Here is a 23,710-nt window from a genome sequence, read left to right on the forward strand (position 1 = left end):
TCACAGACCTGATCCTACAGAGCTGTACACCCTCTGCGGTACCCGCGGGCTCCCCAGCTCCTCAGGGCCTCCTGGCCTGACCAGGGTAAAAGAAGCAGCACTGCACAGAGGGAGAGCACTGTCTCTGGAGGCACTTTCCAACTTACGCAAGCCACTTGCCTTGGGAAAGTCACTGAATTACTCTGAGCTTCAGTTTCTTCCTCTAGAAAATGGGACTATTAATGGTGCCTACTTTACAGGGTTGCTGTAAAGTTACAGGAGTCAATGAGTGAGGACTCATATCGCACTTAGAATAGTGCCTGGCACGTGGGCAGAGCTAAATACCTGCTATGCATTTGTTATTTTCTTCTCTTACCATACCCTCACCATCCAGTGCTCTACTTTAAGTCCTCCATTAAGGGATTGAAAGAATGACAAATTCAGCTGAAAGAATTTTAAGGATGTGTTAGTAATTAAGACAATAGGCCTCCCTTTTCCCCACCCCACCCCAAGTCTGTTTGTTCAACTTGGGTGAAGGAGTTTTCCAATGCATTTGCAAAGAAGGTAATTGAGTAATAAATTATCCCATTGATAGGAACAGCCAATATCATTGAAAACCAACAGCATTCTACCTTGTTACCAATAAAGCGTACATTTAACGGGCAATTCTGGTTTAATCTTTTTTCTCCTGAAAACACCATTCTCATATCTCAACATGTGAGTGTTGAAATGGATTAATTCTTAGTAGAAGCGGGGGTTGGGCAGAGGGATGCTCTCCTGCCCTTGCTTCTCAGAGATTAACGTCATGTCAGATATGGTTACAAACAACTGTATTCAAGGCAGCCTCTGTTCACTGATCTCTCAGATTGAATTGGCTGAGTTAGGACTCCATCTCCCACAGCTTTTCTCTGTTCTGAAATTCAAAATGGAAAACTAAGCTGTCTCCAACTGTGTCCGCCCCCCCAATCTCCACCCACACGCCGTCTTTAAAGTATAATTTTTTTCTCTTATTTTAGCTTTTCTTTTTGCCAGTCACCACCACCACCTCTTCAGGAGCTCTCTTTTGGATCTTGGCCCCTGTCCTGAAATGCCAAGGTGGGGGAAGGTCTATCCCTCTTGTGGTAAGGACGCTTGGCCTGGGCCTTGCTGGCAGGCAGCTATCTAGGCCCGGATGGGGCCCGTGGCCAAGGGTGAGGCAGGACAGACTCTGCTCTGAGTGCCTTGGATGGAACTCCCTGTGACTGTGTATAGAGTAGGCAACCGATGTCTGGACAGAACTTTGAGGAGGGGAGAGGAAAAGTTGCTGGTGGAGGGGACAGACGGACAAGAAAAATAGTTTTCATATGCATTATGAAGGGTATCCCTTTCCCAAACTGTTTCCCCATCCTGCACCAGTTTCAGCCCCATGGGTCCAAGCTGCATAGAAGTAGGGGACCTTCCTCCTCAAAGGTAAGGTCATGAGGGCTTACTAACTTGATTCCTTTTCTTTCCTGTGAGTGACAAAAATTGATATCCATAAATTAAGGTGAGACTTCCTGGAATTAGCCTCCTCTAAAAACAATTCTTCCCTATGATCTCCCTACCCATTGCAGCTAGAGGCAATGGATGTGGGCATACACTATCCCTTGCTCCCCATCGCAGCCACGCCACACAGCAGTGCAGTCGCCATGGCATGGCTACAGGAAAAGAGGGAATGCCCTGCAGCAGGTCTCAAGAGGCAGCAGGCAGGGTCTCCTTCCCAAAACTGTCTCCCTATCCTGCACTATCTTTAGGCCCCTGTGTCTAGAGCCTGGTCTGCTGATTTAGAGGAAGGCAAGCTCTCTCGCCCCACTGAGCTCACCCCAGTGAATCCAGAGTAGCTCTAGAGATTTATCCAGACCCTGACTTTTTTATAGGCATATTTAATTTACTAAAGTCACCAGAGGCCAATTAGTCTGGACAGTCACCCCTACTGGCATCGCTCCCCCCAGCCCCTCACTCAGGGACTGAGCATGGCTGAAATGGCATCTTTTCCCTCCCCCTCCCCACTTCCTCCCACCCTGGCCTCCCAATCTACACGAATCCAATTATGTGGGATGTAAATGAACTGTGTGAGCATTAAACGACAACACTGTTTCTGGTTTTTTATCCAAATCTCCCTTTCCCAGGATGAAAAGGGAGTTTACTCTCCGGGACCCCTGCTGGATCACTTATTTAGAGCTCTATGCATTCAGCATCTATTTGTAGCCTTTTTCATACAGTTAGGCCTAAAAGAAATTTGCTATAGCTAATGAGATTGAGATGGGAAAACAGACCAAGGCAGATCGGCCAAAGACCAATACTGGTTTCTCTTCCCCATCTTTTCCTATTGTGATGTGCTAAATGCAGACAAATTATTCCACTATGAAGTGTATGAGTTGAGGGCAGGAGCTTTGGGGCTGGAAGGTCAAACCCTGACTTTGCCACTGAGATAGTAGGACCTTAGGCAAATTACTTAACTCCTCTGAGTCTCAGCTTCTCCCTGACTAATTGGGTTATGGAGGAACAAATGTTGATAAAGTGTTTAGCACTGGGCTTGGCTCAAAGCGAGCCACGAATGTTAACAATACCACTTAACATGCATGGAGTGTGCTAGGCTTTCAGTTACCTAATTTGATCCTCCTGACGTTTCTGTAGCATAAAGAGTGTAGGCAGAGCATTATCAGGGGGAAACTAAGGACCAGGGAGGAAAAGTGAAATGCTTCAAGGTCACACCGATCCTTAAGGACAGAGCAAGGCTAGAATCCAGGAGCTCTAGTTCTTTTTCTTTTTTCTTTTTTTTCATTGAGATATAGTTGATGTGCAATATTAATGTTAATTTCAGGTGTATCTAATTCTTTTTCCAATGCTTTTAACATTCTGCTATATTTCATCAACGCAGAGATGGATACATGACATATATGAATCAAATAGAAAAACACACAAAGAGAAAGTGTATAAATTATCAGTACACTTCATGACGGGTCCATGAGGTTCTAGAACAAACTAAGCGATCTACTAGCTCACTCTTCCCTCGATTCGTCCTTTGTTAGAATCTTATTGTGCCCTTGCTGAGCCCAAATGCCATGTGTGCTGCTCTGCACTTTATGTACGTGATCTTATTTCATCCTCAGAGGAATACACGAAATAAGCGGTATTAATCCCACTTTATAGATAAGAAAACGGAGCCTCCGGGCGGTTCGATCTCTTGTTTCAGGTAACAAACTCAATTCCAAAGTGCATTTCCTGAAATTGCCCCACTCAGTTTGCTCTGACTTGTACTGGATGACCGGCCTGCCCACACCAATCAAGATGGAAGGAGAGACAACGGGAAGGACTCACAGCAGGACGTGTAGTTCCTCCAGCCGGTCACTGCGATGCCCTGGGTCTGGCAGGTGCTGGCGTAGTTCTGCAGCCAGCTGCAGGCGGTCTGCACGGCGCCGCCATCGATGCAAGAGTCAAACAGGCAGTTCTTGTAGAAGAAAGCGGGGTTGACCTTGCTGTGACACTTGGTGAAGCCCGCGTTCTGGTTGGGGATCAGGCTGCAGAGCTGCTGCACTTTGGAGAAACCTTCCACTTTGGCACAGGAAGGGCAGCGGTCGCCACAGCCAACCTGGCAGAAGGTGTCCCTCTTCACCCAGCTCTGTCCAAACTCATTGACGCTGGAGGCCAGCAGACCCATGGGCATCTCCAGGTCGTCTTCGGGGTTGCCGTTATAGCGGCCACACAGGCCGTAGGTGCTGTTCTGCATGCCCCGAGGGACCGTGACGGACAGGAAGGTCTTCCAATCATACACAACCTTCAGGCCAAAGTCAGTTTCCACCACCACATGGAAGCCAAAGGAAAAGATGTTTATCTTCCCTTGTCCCAACTTCAGGGGCAGATAGAGCCGTTCATTGTTGACCTGCAAGAGCAAGAGGGTCGGCACAGACAAATACAGGTGGCCCAGACAGCCCCGCCCCGCTTTTCTAATGATTAGCCTCTGAGAGGCAGCCCCACGGGGGGTTGGAGCAGGTTAAATGTAATCTTTGCATTTAGTGTTGTTTCTGTTCCTCAACTATTATTATTAGGATTTGAACAGACTTAAATGACTATCCTTTGTACACTAATACACCTATTTATCTCAGTGCCTTCTGTTTATAGCATTATTCCCTCCAGGAGTTCAAATTGTTTTCTCCAAGGTAATGAGAGGGTAATAAGAATTCAATTAAAGTTTAGACTAAAATACCCAAACCTAAAACTCTTGTGTTTCTATTTCCAGCTTTACTGTGGATTTATCTTAGACAAGCCCCAATTTATTAATTCCTCTAGGATCTTCTTTTTCCTGAAGAATGACTTGATTTTGCTGGTCCCTCTGCCTAGGATGCCATTCTTTACCTGCCAACATCCTTCTCATCCCCCAGACCCTGCTCAAATGTCGGCTCTTCTGTAAGGCAAGATTTTCGGAGCTGGTGGTCAGGATGAATCACTCCCTCGTCTGGGCAACCAGAACATGTTACTTGTACTTCTCTCGTGTTCTGCACCTCTGGCCAAGATCAAGCACGTGTACCCTGCTATTGAAGCACACATCACATCTGCTTTATATTACAGCTGGTTGTCTACACCTCTGTCTCAACTACAAGATTAGGAGCAACCTGAGGGTGGGGACAACATTTTATTGATCTATACATCCACCTTCCCCTCACTCCCTGCTGGGCGCCCAGCACAATGGAGAGGGCACTTGATGCATGTTTCCTCCCATCGATTTTAAATTCAGAAAACAAGGAAATCCCTTAACGTCAAACTCCAGAACTGCAGGGCCCTTGCACCATTTTGATGCAGATGAGCCAAATCCTGCAGCCCCTGGCTGGGTGAGCGCTTGATGGGAAACAGACTGTTGTGAGGGCTAAGAGGAGAGCTGGTCTTCCTCCTGAAAGAAGAAGGTGGCTGCCCACAGGGTGGTCGTAGATTGCTCCCTGCCCGCAAATAACTCCCCTCCTGACCTCCTTAATCTGACACCCCTGCCCCCAGCCCCACTGCTACCACCTCAGTTCAGACCCTCATCACTCTCCACCTTGACTCTTGAACATGCCCCCAACTGGTCTCCCTACCCCGGTACTGCCCCCCTCCTCCAGCCACTCACCACTGCCTCTCCAATAGTTTTTAATGCAATTGAAAGCAATTAATTCTTAAAACCCCCTCCACAGCTTGAATAAAATGTGGGGTACGCTTAGCACATGGTACAGGGCTCTCCAGGAGCTGGCCCCTGCCTCTCGGACCCAACCCACTCACTTCCTCCACCCCAGCCATACCCAGCGTTTTGCTGTTCCGCAGATGGACCGAGCTGCCCCATTCCACGTGCCGTTTCCTTTGCTGCGAGTGTGGTGGTGCTTTCTGTGTCCATCCTTAGCAGTTGTGATTGTGAGTTAACGATAACTCGCAGCTGGCCTTGGCCAAACGGGGGCCCCTTGGCCCAAGAGGTTATGACCCCCCCATCCAGCCCCACCCCCACCCTAAGGGCAGCCCTCGGCCAATGACTGACCAACATGGGGGACCAACTGTGTGCGCAGGTCATGCACCAGAGCTGCCGGTGGCCCAGGCTGATGTCCAACTTAGACCACATCCTCGCTGAGCTCTCTGCCTCTGGTTCTTCCCTCACTTTCAGGAATCCCCACCTCAGACTCTGTCTCTAGGGAACCAACCTAAGACAGCAATGGTGCCCTTCCCCCTTCCTCTCTTTCTCTGGGGCAATTTTCACCCTTCAAATTTCAACTCAGCAATCTCCTTGTCTATGAATATTGGTCCAGGCAGAATTCACTCATTCATCCAGGAGCCATCAGTTTGGCATTACTGTGCACCAAGCACCGTGCTAAACGCTGGAATAAAGCATAGGGCTCTTTCCCTAGGAGCTCACAGGCGTGTGGCAGAGACAAGTACATAAACAGGTAATAATAACATCGTCTGATAAAAGCAACGATAGAGATAAATAGATGCACAGGCACCAGACTCAGCCTGGGGACAGAATCAGGGATGCCCGCAGAGGATGGTGCCCACACCCGGTCCTGGAGGCTGAGTGATGTTGGCCAGTCAAGATAAATTTGGGGTTTGGGAATAAAATATACACACTACTAGATAACTAATAAGGACCTACTGTATAGCACAGGGAACTCTACTCAATATTCTGTAATGGCCTATATGGCAAAAGAATCTAAAAAAGAGTGGATATATGTATATGTATAACTGATCCACTTTGCTGTACAGCAGAAACTAACACAACATTGTAAATCAACTATACCCCAATAAAAATTTTAAAAAATATACATACTACTATATATAAAATAGATAACCAACAAGAACCTACTGTATAGCACAGGGAACTCTACTCAATATCTTGTAATAACCTATAATGGAAGGGAATGTAAAAAAAGACTATATATATGTGTATGTATATATACATATATACACACACACACGCACATATATGTATGTATAACTGAATCACTTTACTGTACACCTGAAACTAACACAACATTGTAAATCAACTATATTTCAATAAAAATTAAAAACAAAACAAAACAACAACAAAAAAAGAAGGAATGAGAGTGAAGAAAAGGGAATCCCAAGAAAAGGGTGTAGCCTGAGCCGAGGCCAAGAGGAGGGAAAATGCCTCATAAATATGAGGAATTACAGCAAATGAATGATGCTGGAGCATAAAATGTGACCTCGGGGATGATGGGAGATGAAGATGGAGAGGCGGGGAGGGCCTGGACCACGGAGGGCCTCGTCTGTAACGTCCCATGAAATCAAGCCTGAAAAAGACTCGTTCATTTTGCAAAGAAGAAGTCACCGGTGATCTTAGTAAGAGAACTTCAGTAGCGTGATGAGACCAGGGGCTAGGTTGCAGAGGTTAAAAACAGCAAACAGGGGATATGGAAGCAGAGATGTCTGTCTCCGGGAGTTTGGTAAGAAAGGGGAGGAGAGGGATTGGTTAGAAGAGAGATTGGATTGAATCGGGGTCAAGGTTTATCTTAGAATGAATATGTTTATGGGTTGAAGAGAAAGGCCCAAGACACAGGACGGGGAGGAGATGACAGACAGGCAAGAGCCTGAGAGGGCAAAAAGGGATGGTGCAGGTGGAGAGTGGCCATGGAGAGGGGAAGAGATAACTTGTTCTCTGGAACGAGGAGAGGAGGTGAAGAGGACGTGGTGATGGGTCATTTCAGAGACAGCATGGAGCGGGGAGGAGGAGGAGGGAGATCATGCCTGGTGAGCATGACTTTCTCAACCGGGAGGCCCAGAGACAGAGAACACAGGTGTGCAAAGTCACCGAGGGAAGCAGAGGCCGTGGGGACTCCCACGAGCCTTGACGACTCACACGAATAAAGGCTGAGCACTCAAGGGCTCACGTGTGCTGGCTGGCTTTTCCTCCTGAGTTTCTCTGCATTCTCTATTCCTGCTTACTGGGTGTCAAGGAGGGGGCGATACCTTGGGGAGGCCATGTGCCTGGATTACAGCTCAAGGCCTTCGAGTCCTGTCACTGCCCAGGAGCACCTGGGAAAGGAAGGCCTCGACGCAGACAGGCCTGCCGGGCTTCTCCCTGTCTCTCAGGCCCCAGGAATGCGACCTCCACCCTTACATCACTGCCCTGTCTGTCCCTGTGAAACGGAGGGAAAGAGGGAGGCAGAGGAGGGGAGGGGTGGGTAAGGATGGATGGAAGAGGCCGGTGCAGAGGAGGAAGAGAGCAGGGCATGGGGATGAGTGGGGGGAAATGTGTTTCTAATACTGAAGTATTGGAAATGAGGCCACATATTCGCTTTTCAGTAGCGAGCTTTCCTTTAAACAACTGCCCTTGATTGCTGCTACAGCTGTTCTTCAGCTGTTCTGAGGTCCCCTTCACACCCCCGCCCTGGGTCTCCACTGATGTTTCCTTGTCCTAGGACGCCCTTGCCTCTTTCTCGGCCTGGCCAACGGATGCCTTCAGGGCTCAGCTCTGGATCACCTCTTGCAGAAAGCCTTCCCTCCATCCCCCCAGGCGGCTCAGGCAACCTGTTCTCTCATGACACACCCCCCTTCCCCACTGCACGTCACATTTTTCTGGGACTTCACATCACGCTGACGTTCCCTGCGAACACGTCTGTCTCTCCCACTAGACCCTGAGTTCCCTTAGGACAGAAGCCGTGTCTGACTCACGTTTCTACCCCCAGGGCTTGGCACAGAACAGCCTGTCAATACAAGCCCATCAGATGCAACTGAGCCAGAGTGATACTCAAAGCTTCCCTCTTCTCTGATGGCCACAGGGTGGGCAATCAGTGATAAAAACACCAGCACTGGAAGGTCCTGAGAGCCTTCCCCTTGGCCTGGACCATGCAGGACCCGGCTGTGCAGAAGCTTGGGGGAGATGGAGGAGAGAGGCCGTCTCTGTGGAGCTCCGGCTGTGGATGGCTGAGGCGTGGGCTCTGCGGTGCCCGGGAGAGGCTCACCTCTGTCGCTCACTCCCACTCCCTGGCTGGTATACACATAGCATATTTATTTCTAATTTCCCTCGGCTTGGTGGATTTCCCCACATCCTCAGTACTGCTTAATGCAGAGAAAGGTCAGAATCACAGAGGGACCCGGTGTCCCAAGGAGTCACTTCCATGTCAGCTCTGTTTTTGCAAGCACCAGCAGTGACCCGGGCTCTGTGCTGTGTTTTGCCTGGCGCTTCACTGCGCGCTGCCATTATGACGGCCGTTATTCTTCTCTCAGGGAGAGATGGTGACTAATAATAACATCATGGGAAAAACAAACGCAAATCATTGAACAAGCAGATCCTGTAATGCATATTAATAATTCAGAGTAAATGCTAAATCTATCCCCTAGGCCCCAGAAGAAAAGAGCCTTCAAGCATCCTGAACTTGGTCTTCCTGTCAGAGATTTGAAAGCTGTACACTCTATTCCCAGCTTGGGCATTTTGGACATCTGGTGACTTAGAAAGACGAGCCCTGGAAAGGGTCCCCCCACCCCTTTAATCAATCCCTCCTTGATGCCCATTACTCTCTAATTACTCCCTGTTGTAGATTAAATTGTGTCCCCCCAGAAGATATATTGAAGTCTTAATCCCCAGGACCTGTGAACGTGACCTTATTTGGAAATAGGGTCTTTGCAGATGTAATCATTAAGATGAGATCATGCTGGGAAAGGGTGGGCCCTCAATCCAATGACTAGTGTCCTTAAAAGGAGAGAGAGATTTGGCACAGAGGGAAGAAGGCCATGAAAATATGGAGGCAGAGACTGGAGTTATGCTGCCACAAGCCAAGGGTCACCTACAACCACTAGAAGCTGGAAGAAAGCCTGGAACAGAGGCTTCCCTAGGACCTCGGGGGGAGCATGGCCCTGAGGACACCTTGGTTTAGGACTCCTGGCCTCCAGAACTGTAACAGAATAGGTTTCTGCTGTTTCAGGCCACCTAGTCTGTGATGCTTTGTGACAGCAGCCCTAAGAACTAATATACCCTTCCCTCCCCATCTCTTTGTGGGAGAAAGAAACCAGCTGTGTAGTTCTCATGGCTCTTGACTTTAGGCATGAGTGCATCTCATGAGACACGTGCCTGGAAGGTGAGCTGACCCAAAGGGAGGGAAACACCTGGTGAGAGAGGAGAATCAGCCACCGGGGAGGAGTGAAGGGAGAGCAGGAAAAAGAACAAGTGTTCATGAAGATCCAGTGTCTATATGTGAAAATAACTGGGTCAGAAAACAGGGGTAGCCTCAGATGTCTATATACCTAGACCTTGAGAGCGTGTAACACAAGGCAGAAAATACGCTTTCATAGTACACTGAGGGCAGTGCCTGTTAACAGATTATATTTTAGAAGAAGAAAAAAACCTGAAAGGTAGAAAGGTGGAAAAGTGTTGAATGTCACAGAGATAAGGAACGATATCCAAATTTATAAATCTAAGGGTAGAAATATGTCAGAGGAGGAGCAAAGGAGAAAAGGACAAATATGATGCAGACACAGGGACAAAATGATTGATGTGTTTGTTTTAACACAATTGATGAAAATGGAGGAGAGGGAAGTTATTGTAAAGAGCGGCTTTGACTATCCGGACATCTGTTGGAAACCTTCTGTGGCTAAAAACAAGGCATCTGATACATTCCTAACTTGTGCAGGTGGCAATTTCATCTCTTAAATTGCTGAAGAAGTGACCAGCAGCAAAATAGAAGTCGTAGGAACCTTGGAAGAAAGGGCTTATTATGTCATCTCCTTCGTTCATTTGACAAACGCTTTGAGTGTCATAGCACACAGTATATTCATTTAACATAAAGATGGATTAGGTGTGGTTCCTGCCCTCAAGAAGTCCACTATGAGTATTGAGTGAGCTAGACATGAACATCATGGAAAAATACAGTATGATTAATGCCATAAATGATAGAGGAACCAACTGTTAGGTGAAACCCAGAGGGAAACAATGGCAGTTTGGGTAAAATATCCAAGAAAAGGAAGAAGAATGTTGATAGTGAGACTTCCATCTTAGATGCTAAGAAGGCACATTTTCCAGTGAACGTGAAAGGGAAGACAGTTTAAGAAGCTCAGAAACCTCTCTTTGTCAGAGAAGGGGGTTAAAGGAAATTCTAAGGAAGGAAAGATATCAGCAGTGTTGCCCAAGGAAGTCTTTAACGGCTCAGAATTTGAAAGGGAACGTATATGAGAGGAAGAGGAACCTCCTTAGAGATAAATTACACCGCAGATCTGGGAGGTTGGTGTTAAAAGGTTGACATCCTAAGTCAGCTCGTCCAAAATGCTAAAGCAGTGGCTTGCGGGTGTCCCAAGTTTTGCTCAAGGAGGGCCCTTGGAGGAGGGGTGGCCGGCCTGTGGCTGGGGCTGACATCCTCAGGTTGGACTCGGAGTGCATGGAACTCCTCAGCCCCTACCTGCTCCTGTCTTCATGGACAAGGGAGTGAAAAGTAAGAAGACTGCAAGGGAGCCCCAGGGTGCTCCAGATGTGGACAAGACTCCTGAACTCCCAGCTCCCCTGGGAGCGAAAGGGAGACTGAAAGAGGCAGAAGAAGGCCTGAGGAGGCAAACATTTTGATCTCAACGAAGGGAAGGAGGTGGATTAGACAGCAGTACCACTGACTGACACCTAGACCATGCTAGGTGCACATTCTCGTATACACACAGCGACTGTCTGAGGCGGCTCAGTGTAGCCAAGCTGGGACTCCATTTAGGTCTGTGCCATCTCCAACACACTCTGCTACAATATGAAAGGCACCGTTCCTAGAGCTGGCTCTGTTCCTAATTTGGTGCCTGTGACTTGGGCAGTTTTCTCTCTGAGGGCCCTGTTTCCTTATCTGTAAGATAAAGTGATGGGAAATCTCCAGGGTCCCTCTCTGCTCTAACAGCCTCTGCTTTTCCTTGGATTCTGGACCTGCCTGGTTCAGCTGCAGCCTGACTTGCTGACCCGGGACCCCTATCCTCACATCCCCACGGCTCCCCTCCTGGGGTCTGGCCTGTGACCGCTCACCAGCACCGTGTGCTTGTAGGCCCTGTGAATCACGAGGCTGTAGCCCAACACGGTCACGTCCACCTGCTTGACCCACAGGGCCAGCGACGGGTCCCGGTCCTCGTTCTTGGCTGTGACGATGAACTTGGGGGATGCGTCTGAGCTCGGCCTGCTTCCTGTGGTACACAGGATGAGCGGGCAGCTGGTCTGGAAGTCAAAAGCGTAGCCGTCAAAGGTCAGGTAGTGGCCGTAGCCCGAGACGATGCAGGAGGCGTCGGTGCGGGCCTGGCAGTAGTAGAGGCCGCCCTCCTCCATGCAGTACTCGTCACCCTTGCAGGGGATGGTTTCACAGTGGACGCTGTTGTCTGTGCCGTTGCAGTAGCAGAAGATCTGGCAGTCCAGGTCCACCCAGAAGGTCTCATTGGTGGCAAGTTGGTGTCCCTCAAAGTTGCAGCCACACTCGCTCCGGGGGACGCACTGGCTGCCTTGCAGGGCATAGCCCTCGTCACACTGACACCCCTCGGAGCAGCTGTCCACACAGATGGGGCCCAGCGTCAGGGTCTCACAGGTCTCTGCACACATCATGCACTCCTCGAAATGGCTGTTCTCCGGGCAGTCCAGAGCTGAGGGTGGGCGAGGAGGAGATGGGATTGAGAAAGGGACAGAGGTCAGAGACAGAGTCTGTGTACACTCGCTGGTATGCATGGGTGGGTGCATGTGTGTGCATGTACGGCTGTGGGCATAGTGTGTGTGCATGTGTGTGCGTGCAAGTATATATGCTGCATGGGACTTATTTCTCCAGCACGGTGAGCTCAGCAAATGCCATGTGATCGGCACCACTGCCATCCTCATTTGGGGTGATCCAAGGCTCAGCGAGCCCCTCACTCACGTGCTCCTCTAGCGCACTTAGCTTTTCATGTAGAAGATGCTGGGACCATGGGCCTGTTCTGAGCACCTGCGGCACGCCAGGCACTGTTCTAGGCATTTTAGGGTAATTTTCTCAACAATCTGGATGGTAAGGACAGTCATATCACCCCTGTCTTATAAGTGAGGAAACTGAAGTTCAGTGACTTAATCCAGCTGTTAAGTACTGGAGAGAGATTCGAATCTGCATCTCCCGACTCTGAGTCTCCTGACTCAAAGACTATGGAAAGAGAGTCCTGGAAGGAACAAGTGCTCTGAGGCTGTAGAGACCTGTGGGTACCATCTCTGAGCTTTAGTTTCTTCTCTGATTAAATAAGGACAGTACTTACCTAGGACTGCTGTTCTGAGGATTAATAACCTAATATATCAAGCCCACAGTAGGGTGTCAATAAACACTGTGCCCTTTCCCTTCTTACACTTCCCTCCATTACAGATAGGTTTCATGGAGGTGTTTCTACTCTACACATTGGACTTTCCCTGTGTCTTTCATCTCTCTGCTCCTGGTGTCCTCTGACCCCTTCCACCTCCTCACTGACCTCAGCACATTGTCCTGTCCACCTCCTTTATTCACACCCTTTGCCCCTCCTGCACAGCCCTCACAAAGCCAAATCCTACCCATCCTCCAAGTTTCATTTCAAGTCACTCGTCTGCCCAGAAGCCTTCCTTGATAGATCAAGACTCTGCGTCAGTAAGCACAGTACATAAAATAACAGCACATGTGGCTCACCATGGAATTCCGTGTAACTTCCCATGTCTCTTTATTATTTTTGTTTGTCAAAACGACATGAGCTGGGATGAACCCAGGAATGCAGAAGAAATCTACCCACAGGTCTGTGTTTTCTAAAGATCTGTGCACGTCCTCACCGTCTCCTGGGAGTTTAAGATCTTGCCTTTAAGGCTTTCTTTAGGTCTTATGCATATGATCACTCCTTAAGAGGGTTTTATAATCCAAGGACACAAAGGACACTATAGAGAAATTGCATGGCAATAATAGTTCTGCCCACAAGTACCAGCTCAACAGTTCTGCACTATGGACTGAAAGCCAATCTTTTTTCCCTCTGGGCTAAAGGACTGTCTCCACCTCCACTGACTAGTTGTAGGCTAGTTCAGCACTGATTAAATATGTCTGTATAGAGCAATTTTCACATTTGTCTCTAAATTATGAATAACACTGACTGCAGGTTTATGGTGATAGCAAATAACATGACTTATTTAAATGGCTCTCGTTTTATGACTTATCGTGTTGTCTGAATGTGTCTGAAAGTCTGGAACATACAGACATGAAGTAATAAAACTTCCCCTGGCTCCTGAAATGCCTCTGAAATTACTTAATTGGGCAGCCTGGCTCTGCCAGAGAGAGCTGGTTAAAAATATCTGAACACAGAAGCAGTGGTTGCCTCTCTCCAGGTTCAAAGAAGATTGTGTTCCTGATTTGCAGCTGTCACTCAATCCAATCCCCACTCTCTGCAAAACCCTGACCAGATTAACCCCTTAGTACCCAGAGACTTGATTAATCAAGTGTGAGCCCTGGCCCTCCACCCGAGGAAGCCATGCTCCACGTGGCTGCTTCCGTCCACAAGTCTCTCTCTAAAAAAGGCACTTGTGAGCATTTGCTCCAGCTCTGCAGGCCCTGATGAAGGATGGGGAGAAGTGATTCTCAGTAGGCGTCGCACCCGGAAAAAGAGGGAATCACTGTCATCCCGCCACACTTACTTCGCGTGAACCATGCCACCAAACTGGGCTTCGTGCAGTACGAAAAAACAATCCAGAGACACTTCCTGCTGGGTAGGAGTTCATAGGCTAAAAGGATGGCACAGACACGGCCTGGCACCAAAATGGATTTGGTGTGGGGCAGACTCTGTAATCCCGTAATGTGAATGAACTATAGCTAGAAAGTTGAGTACAGAAGCAGGGACGGAGATCATTTTAGACAAGCTGGAGGCGGGGCGAAAGAGGATGTGGGAAGCGGGTTAAAGAGAAGGCTTTGGGAAGGCATTCTAAGGTCCCACTAGATGTGGTGGTCAGTAGAAACCTGGGAGCCTCCCTCCCTTTAGGTGACTTTATGAAAAGAGCATGCTTCCAGAATTCCACCTGCAGATTCACAGCCTCTGTTATGAATCCCTCCCCAGTGTGATTAGGGTCACCAGGGATGTAACCGCCCAACTCTGAGATGATACTCCAAATGCTCCTTTGGACTTCCAGTGCTCAGAAACCAGAGCATTATTTTTAAATAACGATATGTGTGTCGGGGGGAGGCGGGGGGGGGGGATATTCTTAGCTCTGTCTAAGATGTTACTATTGCAAAGGCTTAGAGGCAAGGTAAGGATACCCCAGTAGCAATGGGTGAGCCTCACCCAGACCTTAGCTTCTAATAACATTCCCCACCAAAATGAATCAGGATTTCTCGGAGTAATGGTTGATTCTAGGCTGGGGCAGGGAAGGTTAAGAGGTGATGTGGAGCATCTCGTTGATCTAGAAGGTAAGAAAATGACAGAGGCGTATCCAAAGGACGTAGGAGGCAACTGGAAGGGACACCCACAGGCCAAATCTGTCATAATTTTAATGCCAAAATAACAAATGTGATATGAAACATGTCATTGAAAAAAACAGGAATCTGTGTGTCCATGTTGATAAGATAGATAGATGATTGAGGTAAATAAATAGATGGATGGATGGGTGGATGGATGATAGATAGGGGACAGGCAGGCAGAAGAGATAGGAGGGCTCTGGCTTACAGTAAAATGACATCTGTTGACGGGTACAAGTGGAGAGAGTGCTGGAGCTGTAAACTGTCAGCATGTAATCGTCATGCTGAAGATCAATACAAGCAAAAGTCATCAGTGGGCACTAAGTCGAGGAAGGAGATCGTGATGACAAGCAGGGTGCTGTGTGGTCTTAAAGTACTTCCCCACAGATTGCTCATTAGTCACAAGATAGAAACGTAGTGACACAGAGTGGTGATATTTGACAACCCCTGACCAGGGGACCAATGTGCCCATCACCAATGAGAGGAGGCTGGACAGGGCATGCTCCACATGTGACCTGATACCACGAGGAAAACACACCTCTCCTACGTAGGGGGCTGGGTGGGATGTAGAGCAGAACCCAGCCATAGCGAAGCATCAAACCCAAATGGAGGGCCATTCTATTTCAAAAGGGGGGAGACTGTAATCTTTAAAACTGACAAGATCATAAGAGACAAAGAAGCTAAGGAATTGTTCCAGACTTAAGGAGACCAAAGAGACATGACAGCTAAATGCCCCATGTGGTCGCAGACTAGATCTGCACTGAGGTGTAGGGGAAAGCCCTAAAGGACACGACTGGGTCAACGGGCAAAATTGAAGTGGATATTAAGTTATCACATCAATGTTAAATTTCCTAAGGTCAGTAATTGCACTGTGCTGTGAATGAGTGTCTTGATTCTAAGGAAATATACACTTAACGTATTTAGGGGCAAAGGGGCATGATGTCTGCAACTTCCCTTCAAACGGAGAGTCAGTGAGAGAGAATGACAAAGCAAACAGGGCAAAATGCTAACAACAGGTCATCTGGGTAAAAGCTATATAGATATTCTTGTAACCCTTCTGTAACTTTAAAATTATTTCAAAATAAAAAGTTAAAAAAATAAACAAACTTAGGTAGGAAGAAATATAATGGAAGAGACATAACCAGATGTAAAGGATGGAATCTCAGTGGTGGCGTTGGTCTTCATGAGGGTCGACCTTCTTGGTGGGGAAGGGGTGGGAGATGTGGTCCAGGTGGGGCAGTCCTGGCTCCAGGCCTGGGTCCCGCCCCCTCAGCCACTTCTCCTTCTACCCTTCCATTTACTCCTCCCCCTGGGCTCCCCCAGAAGCGAGGGGATTATATGTCTCGTCTTCCCAGCAATTATTCTCATTACTACAAGTACTGCTGAGAGGGGTCAGATACTCTGGGGGCAAAATGAACAACCAGGCCCATGGGACTCTCTCAAGAACCATTGTCAGGTTTGCCCTGGGGAGCGGGGCTAATCTCTACTCCGGGAAAGGCACCCTGACTGATCACCGTGGGCTGAAATGAATGGGGCCCTGCCTTGCCAAGAGAGAAGGCGCCACTGAGCCATCACAAAGATTTCCGGTCCTTTGACATGATGTGTTCCCTCTGCTAGAAATAACCAAGGGTCAATAGCTAATTGTTCTATAACGAAGAGGGATGGTGTGATTAGAAACAACAATAAAGATGCGCAATAGTCTGGTCTGGGGGGACGAGCCTTCCAGAGGACACATCAGACTAGGGAAGATGTACAGGGTTAATGAGATTGTCCTTGAGTGCGATTGCACCAGGAAGAGAAGGAGATCCGGGGTCTCAGTTATCAACGCCCCGCCCCGGCCGGCCGCCCCCATGGCGTCACCCGAACTCACGGCAGAAGTCGTGGGTCCTCCAGGGCTGCACCTCCACGTCGGCGTTCTTGCAGGCGCTCGCGTACCGGGCCACAGAGTCACAGAGCTCGGACTCGTTGCCCCCGCTCTGGCACAGGCGGAAGAGGCAGGTGCGGTAGTAGGCGGTGACGTTGACCACGCCGTGGCACTCCAGGAAGGAGCTGTTGGAGGGGTCGTTGATGATGCCGCACCTGGAACGGCTGCGGTAAAATTTCAGCAGCTCCGAGTCGTTGCCGCAGGCCTTCAGCAGGTCCCCGCACTCCCCGTTGCAGATCTCCTCGAAAGTGGTCCAGCTTTCCAGGAACACCGCCAGGTTGTCCGTGCACTTGCCACTGGGGAGACAAAACTCCTCGCTGGCGTTCGCGTTGAAGAAGCCACACAAGCCCCCCGTGCAGTTGAAGTAGGCGGTGGAGAGCCGGATGTACAGCAGACCCACGTCTGAGTATTGCACGGTCACGACACCCTTGGACTCCACGGTCGTGCTGTTTTTGTTTCGATAAATTTCCAGCTTCCCCGAAGGATGGAAAAAAGGCAGTTCCACTTCCTGACCGTTCACCTGAAAAATCAAATCGCTATCATCAGTTCCAGATACACACAGGGTGCCCACAATTTCCTAGGCTGTGAATAAAGACGTGGCTCTGCCCCATGACTAGCCCTTGGAGTAAGGTCGAGAAGCTGACAGTGGGCGGAAACCACACAGACATCAACTGTTTTTTTCGTGGGCATCTTTGTTTCTTTCTTTCCAGGCTCCTCTGATCCAACACATTTGCTGTTTATTTGTGTGTGTGTGAGACCCTCAGCTAGTTCCAAACAAAACTGAAGTGTGAGCAACAGTCACCGTAGACATGTGGCTTCCTCCTGCCCCCGACGTCCTGCCTCCTTCTTCTCCCTTCAAATTTTACTTTTCCTGTGTCTCAGCCCCTTGGAAGCACACAGTATATATCTAATTATCTAGCTGTCCATCCACCTATCTACCTATTATTATTTTGATAAATTAATTTCTGCCAGTGTGTCAATGGCAGTAAAATCACAGCCCTTTCAGTTTGTAGATGTATGCTTTATTCACTGCATTGACTTTTGCTTTCTAAATTAGATGTCATGTGATATTATGAAATGCAGATGGCACTGGGAGGAGGGAGATCTGCTCCTCCCTCACCCTCCATCACCCCAGCTCTGCCACCTCCCAGCTGTCAGGCCCACAGCCCTCATTTAGCCCTTTGGGAGCCTCATGTGAAAACAAGAAGTTGCACTCGATGATGCCCAAGATTCCTTCTTACTAATGATCTATGAGTCTGCATGCTTAGTGATGGGTATTTTAGACCAGGACAGTGGGGCGTGAGGCACCATGGCAGGCACCCCTTGTGCTACTCCACACGGATTCCCATCTACAGGTAGGAGATGCAGCATAGTACAGGGTGAAGAGCACAGACTCTGGAGCCAGCTGACCCGGGCTTGAATCCCACTTTATGGCTGTGTGTCCCGGGGGACGTTACTTAACCTCTCTGTGCCTCAGTTTTCTCATCTGTAAAATGAGAATAATGATGTTATCTACCTCTTAGGGTGAATGTGATACTGCCTAGGACAGTGCTTGGCACACAGTAAGCATCCTATAAGTATCTGCTACTCTGGCGAGCTAGTCCTGCTCTAATTCGAGAAATTCCAGCTTCACTCCAGGTCTCCATCTGATGGACTTTTATTTGGTGCTGACAGTTAGAAAATGCTCCCATTTCGGAGTCACTGCCTTCCTAGAATCCGCTCACGGTCAGAGGCAGCCAGGCAAGCCTGAAGAGCGCGGCTCCTTCGCTTGGCGGGACTCATCAGAAAAGTCTCCAAGGCCGCAAGGGTCTTACCTTGACCTCCGAAGCCCCGATGCCTCCTATCTTGACCTCCCGGTCGGCCACCAGGATCCGGAGACCCCGCAGCCAAGCAGGCCCTGCGTCCGGCTTCTTCTTGTTGATGTCGATTTCCAAGTACTCTGGCCGCTCAGGGCAGGTCTTGAGGAGCGTGTAGGAGAACTCGACGGGGAAGGCGTAGGCGGCGCCGTCGAAGGTGTGCAGCACCTGGTTCTGGCTGAGCAGGCACACGGTCTCCCGCCTGGGGAAGCAGCCCTGGTAGCCGTTCTCCACCGCGCACACCTCCTCGCCACGGCACGTCTTGTTGAAGCAGTACACGTGGCCGCCCTCCTGGCACAGGCACTGCACCGTGCAGCTGGCCGTGGCCCAGAAGAGCTCGCCCGTGGCGTAGTAGTGGCCGTCGAAGTCACAGCCGCACTCGTGCAGCGGGACGCACTGGCTGGTGCTGAGGACAAAGCCTTCGTTGCACTCGCAGCCCTCCGTGCAGGGCATGGCGCAGTTGTGGGAGGCCGTCAGATCTGAGCACGTGTCCGGGCAGCTGCTGGTGCACACGGAGTAGTGGCTGAAGCTCGGGCACTGCACCGTGGACACTGACGTGGGGGAGAGGAGAGAGCGTGACAAGGTGAATGACCCAGGGGCTAACCGGCCAGATCCACCATGCACGGGGGCCTGGAGGAAGAGCGCTCCTTCTGGACCAGTTGGCACCTAGAGGGAGGGCCAAGCCACCACTCACTGGGGGAAGGGAGACGGAGGGTGTGCAAGGAGCGCAACTGCTTTGGTAGTAACTACTGAGCAATGGGATGGAGTGGGATCTCACTTGATCATCCTGACTGAAATAAAACTTCAGGTTCCTACCCTAACTAGACTCGACTGATCATTCAATACAGGTTTAGTACTGGGTGAACTACACCCATCGAGATGGTTTAAGATCTTCAACTGATGGGCATATAAGTTGGTCTGACTTTAAAGAGCACGGCCCATTCCTAGGAGGAAATAAATCCAACTCACAGGAGAAATGAAAAATCTAACTCTTAGAGGAGGAATTTGAAAAAGTGAACTTTCAAGCAGGGACCAAAGAAGACTGTGAAAATGAATTCTCTGGGATATTAAAAATAAGAAAGCACATTGGCTATCTGAAAAGAACCTGTGTGCCTATTCCCCCAGGAGACCGAACTGGAACTGGATGCCTTCTGAAGGCCCTTCTTGCCGTGGAAAGCTTCGATTCTTATTTTAAGAACATCTGAGTCTGGTTTGAGTCTGGTTGACCCCAACGGGCAGAGGCTCAAGAGCCTGGTAGACGAGTTCTCTGAATTAAATACAATTCATCCCACTAAAATGAGAGACAGAGAGAGGAATGTGGAGGGTAGGAAAGTAGTACCGCTATAAAAAAAAAGCCATTATAGGCAAAAAATTAGGCAATTGGATGCTCTTGGATTGCACAAGGATCAAAGAGAAGTCATATTCAATCTCAACTTGAATCAGGATTTGGATACTCCAGGCGTGATAGAGGCTGGCCAGGCCACACACACGAAAACATTTAACTATACTCTCTTTTAGTAGCTGGATCAATTCTCTAAGAATTGATTCTGATACATATTGATTTATATGAATCCAACCTATACAGAGAGGAAAAAATCGCCCTCTGGCCTTGGAACTGAAAGAAATTTTTGAATCTCACCTCCATAGCACTCTCAAATGCATGGATAATAATTTTTGGTTTACTCATATGGAGAAAACCAAGGACCAGGAAAGAAACAAAATTCCAAGAAGCAATTTGGTTTTTCGTTTGCTCGTTTTTAACATTTACATAACTAGGAAAAGTGAGAGAGATGTAAGTTGGATAGAAGGAAAACATAAGATAGCTAAATTGTTCCAAACGCTCAATCCAAAAGTGTAATTCCAAGGGGACAGCTGGATTTCCCACACTTTGGGGGCTTTTTTCCTTACCACCTGGCATTTTAGAACAAGGCCTCCTTCCGGGTCTGCTACCTGCCCTGTCTACTGCCCCTTTTGGACCAGCTGAAATGCTCTAGGGCAGGAGTCACAGAACCTGAAGGCACTGAAAGTAGAGAGGAAACGGCCAAGGACAAAAATGCCATGGGTTCCATCTGGGAGGTGCATTCTTCTCCCAAAGGCTGCTCTTGATTCCCCAGGCCAGTGTCCACATTTCCCCAACAGCCGTGGGGACGGCCACCTCCAGCTCAGAAACGGCCCCCTCCCTGCTCAACTCTGCCCGGGCCACCCCTGCTAAGGGCCCTCTTCCAGCCACGCATTCCGTGTCTCCTGACCATGGATGCCCATCAGTGGTTTCTTGTTTTCTGGCCACAGTACTGGGTGAGAAGAAAGGTCAAGATGCTTCTACAGTTCGTTCTTTATCATTTGCTATATTTCAACCTCACCCTGACTCTCGGCCAATGTGTCTTAACAGGGAGCTCTCTGAGGAGCCCTGAAACCCTCTCCCGGCCCCCCTGCACAGGGGTGGCCTTCCATGTGGACAGGATGCCAGCTTACCACACCCAGTCTGGATTCGCCAGTCTCCGATCGGAATGCCCAGGGCTTGGCACACAAGGGCGTAGGCCTGGATGGCCTGACACAGGAGTGTCCCGTTGTCCCTCACGCTGCACAGGTCATACACGCAGCTGTGCACGAAGGCCATGGGGTCCACGACAGTGCCACACTCCCACAGGGGCCCGTCGGTCTTGTTGAGGAAGCCGCAGTAGTCGGGGCCAAAGTAGAGGGCTTCGGTGGCTGTGTCACACTGGGTGCAATTATCCACGCAGCCCGAGTCACACTTCCAGTCGGCGTGGTAGACCCGCCAGCTCTCTCCCAGGTCTAGGACTGACATGGCTGGCCTGCCGTCGGGGCGCAGGAAGTCATCCAGAGGGTTTTTGTTGTAGTTCCCACAAAGCCCGCAAGTGGAGTTGATGTAGGAGCCTGGGATGGAGATGGAGGCGTAGTGCTGGCCATCAAACGTCACTAAGAGCCCAAAATCTGTTTCCACGGCAGTAGACATGCCACTCTGGTAGATTTTCACCGCCCCCAAGTCTAAGGTGACGGGCAAAGAAGCCACTAGGTCATTAACCTGCCAACAACAGCAATAGTAAAAAGGCAGGTGAGCAGGGGCCAGGGCAGTGGGTCCAGCTGAGGTCAGGAAAGGGGGGAGGGATGGAGCAACTCAGCGCCACAGAGAGGGTGGCCCCCAAAAGGCTCGGGTGCCAGCGGGCTTACGTCCCAGGAAGGCAGAGACCCCAGAACCTTCAAGAGCAGGCTGGCGTTTGAGTTGTGACAGACGTGCATTGCTTAGTGCCACTCTAAACCCCTTTGGGGACCAGGTGGTTGTCAACACTTCCTGGCTGGCTCTTGGGCCAGCTTCACGTCTTTTCTTGAAAGACTAGTTACCTGGCTTTTCCCCTTTTCTCCTCGAAATCCATTATTTAAGTCTCAGCTTAAGGCACATACTTTCCATGACCCCCTTGCTGCCCTTAGCACCCCTGACCCCTCCTCCCAGCTGGAAGGTGCCCTATAAACTGTCCCCACCATCGAGCTTTGAGGCTGCCCTGGTGTTATTCTCTGAGTGTTTCACCCTGTCACTTCCTGATACCAGGCCTATGTCACACCATCGTTCAACACAACAAATTCGAACACCTACTGGGTACCAAGCACGATGTTAGGTGCTGAGAAATAAAGAATAAAAAAAGTAATTGTCCCTGCCCCTTATGAGGTCTAGGTCTACTGAGGAAGAGGGACACAAATTGATATTTATGACATACAGTTTTAAATATGCGTTCATAGGTGATGCAGTGATGCAGTGGGAGAACGGTACCTGACCACTGATCCAGCCTGGGGAGGGGGGGTCATATAGGCTTTTTAGGGGCAGTTAAGTCTGACCTGGGTCTTTAGAGATAAACAGAAGCAGCCGAAGGAAGAGTAGGGGGCAGAGAATTCCAGGACAAGTGAATAAAATCACGTGGTTAGAAGTAGCTGCATGAGAATAGGGACAGTCATCGGGGTGACACTGTACTGCAGAGGGAAGGGAAGGGGCGGCTGGAGAGGAAGCTGGACACAGGCAGGGTCCATTCATTCAGTAGATGTCAACTCAGCCCTTTCTGCGTGTCAAGCTCTGTTCTAAGAGTTGGGGATTAGCAATGAGTGAAACGGACGAAAATCCCTGTCTCTTGGAACTGTCTATTCCTCTTCAGGAGACCAACAGCAAACAAAACCAATACGTAAAATACATAACGACATCAGAAAAGTGTTCTGCAGGAAAATAAAGCTGGGAATGTGGATCCAAAGTGTTAGGGAAGAGGGTTTCTAATTTTAGACAGGAGGGTCGAGGAAGACCCCACGGGGAAGGGGATATTTGAGATGAGGAAAAAAGCCATGTAGTTATCTGGGGTGAGAGTGGCTTACGCAGAGGGGACGGCCAGGCCCTGGGGATGAGTGTGCTGGGCGCTGGATTCGCACGGGCCAGTGTGGCCGGAGTGGAGAGCCAGGAGCAGGCAGTGGTCGGGGAGGACAGAGAGATAAGAGCAGCCAGAACAGGCAGGGCCTTGTCAGCCGTTGTAGAGACTTTGGCTGTGACTCTGAGGGAAGCTGAGAGCGAAGAGAGCGCCCAGAGCAAAAGATCGACATGATCTGACTTCCGTTTTGGAAGAATTGCTCTGAATTCTGTGTTGGGAACAGATCTTGGAGGGCCTTTGAAGCATGTTTTTAAGAGAAAACAAAACACCACGAAAACAAAAACAACAACTTGGATTTCTCTTCTGTAGGAAGAGCTCCATAAAGTTTTAAGTGAGAGAAGGATGTGGTCAGACTTGTGTTGGAAAAAGTCCACTCTGGCCGGTACGAAGGGTGTATTGAAGTAGGTGGAGATTAGAAACAGAGAAATCAGGAGGGCAACTGGTGCTGGAGGCCAGAGCTGATGAGGGCGAGGCCTGACCTGCACCCAGACGTGGAGGAGGGACAGCCTGTGGAGGACACTCCGCAGGGCCTGGGGGTTTTTGCAGGGGGGAGTGAGAAATGGGGGAAGAATCAAGAGTGAGTCCCACAGGAATGAAGACGAAGACGTAGAGAATGGACTTGAG

The 23,710-nt window shown here is 49.4% G+C and overlaps 1 protein-coding gene across 1 annotated transcript in view; it reads right to left on the reverse strand.

Annotated features, from left to right (window-relative positions):
* The window catches only part of TECTA (tectorin alpha), a 68,990-nt gene that overhangs the window by 26,809 nt on the left and 18,471 nt on the right, over nucleotides 1-23,710 (reverse strand). The window contains exons 7-11 of the mRNA XM_061203303.1: nucleotides 21,138-21,708; nucleotides 18,624-19,216; nucleotides 16,756-17,329; nucleotides 11,456-12,057; nucleotides 3,319-3,880 (exon numbers count right to left, since the gene is read on the reverse strand). Coding sequence (XP_061059286.1) covers nucleotides 3,319-3,880; nucleotides 11,456-12,057; nucleotides 16,756-17,329; nucleotides 18,624-19,216; nucleotides 21,138-21,708 — 2,902 coding nt within the window. The remainder of the gene's footprint in view (nucleotides 1-3,318; nucleotides 3,881-11,455; nucleotides 12,058-16,755; nucleotides 17,330-18,623; nucleotides 19,217-21,137; nucleotides 21,709-23,710) is intronic.

This window comes from Eubalaena glacialis, chromosome 10 (assembly GCF_028564815.1).
Source record: "Eubalaena glacialis isolate mEubGla1 chromosome 10, mEubGla1.1.hap2.+ XY, whole genome shotgun sequence".
In the NCBI taxonomy this organism is placed as follows: Eukaryota; Metazoa; Chordata; class Mammalia; order Artiodactyla; family Balaenidae; genus Eubalaena; species Eubalaena glacialis.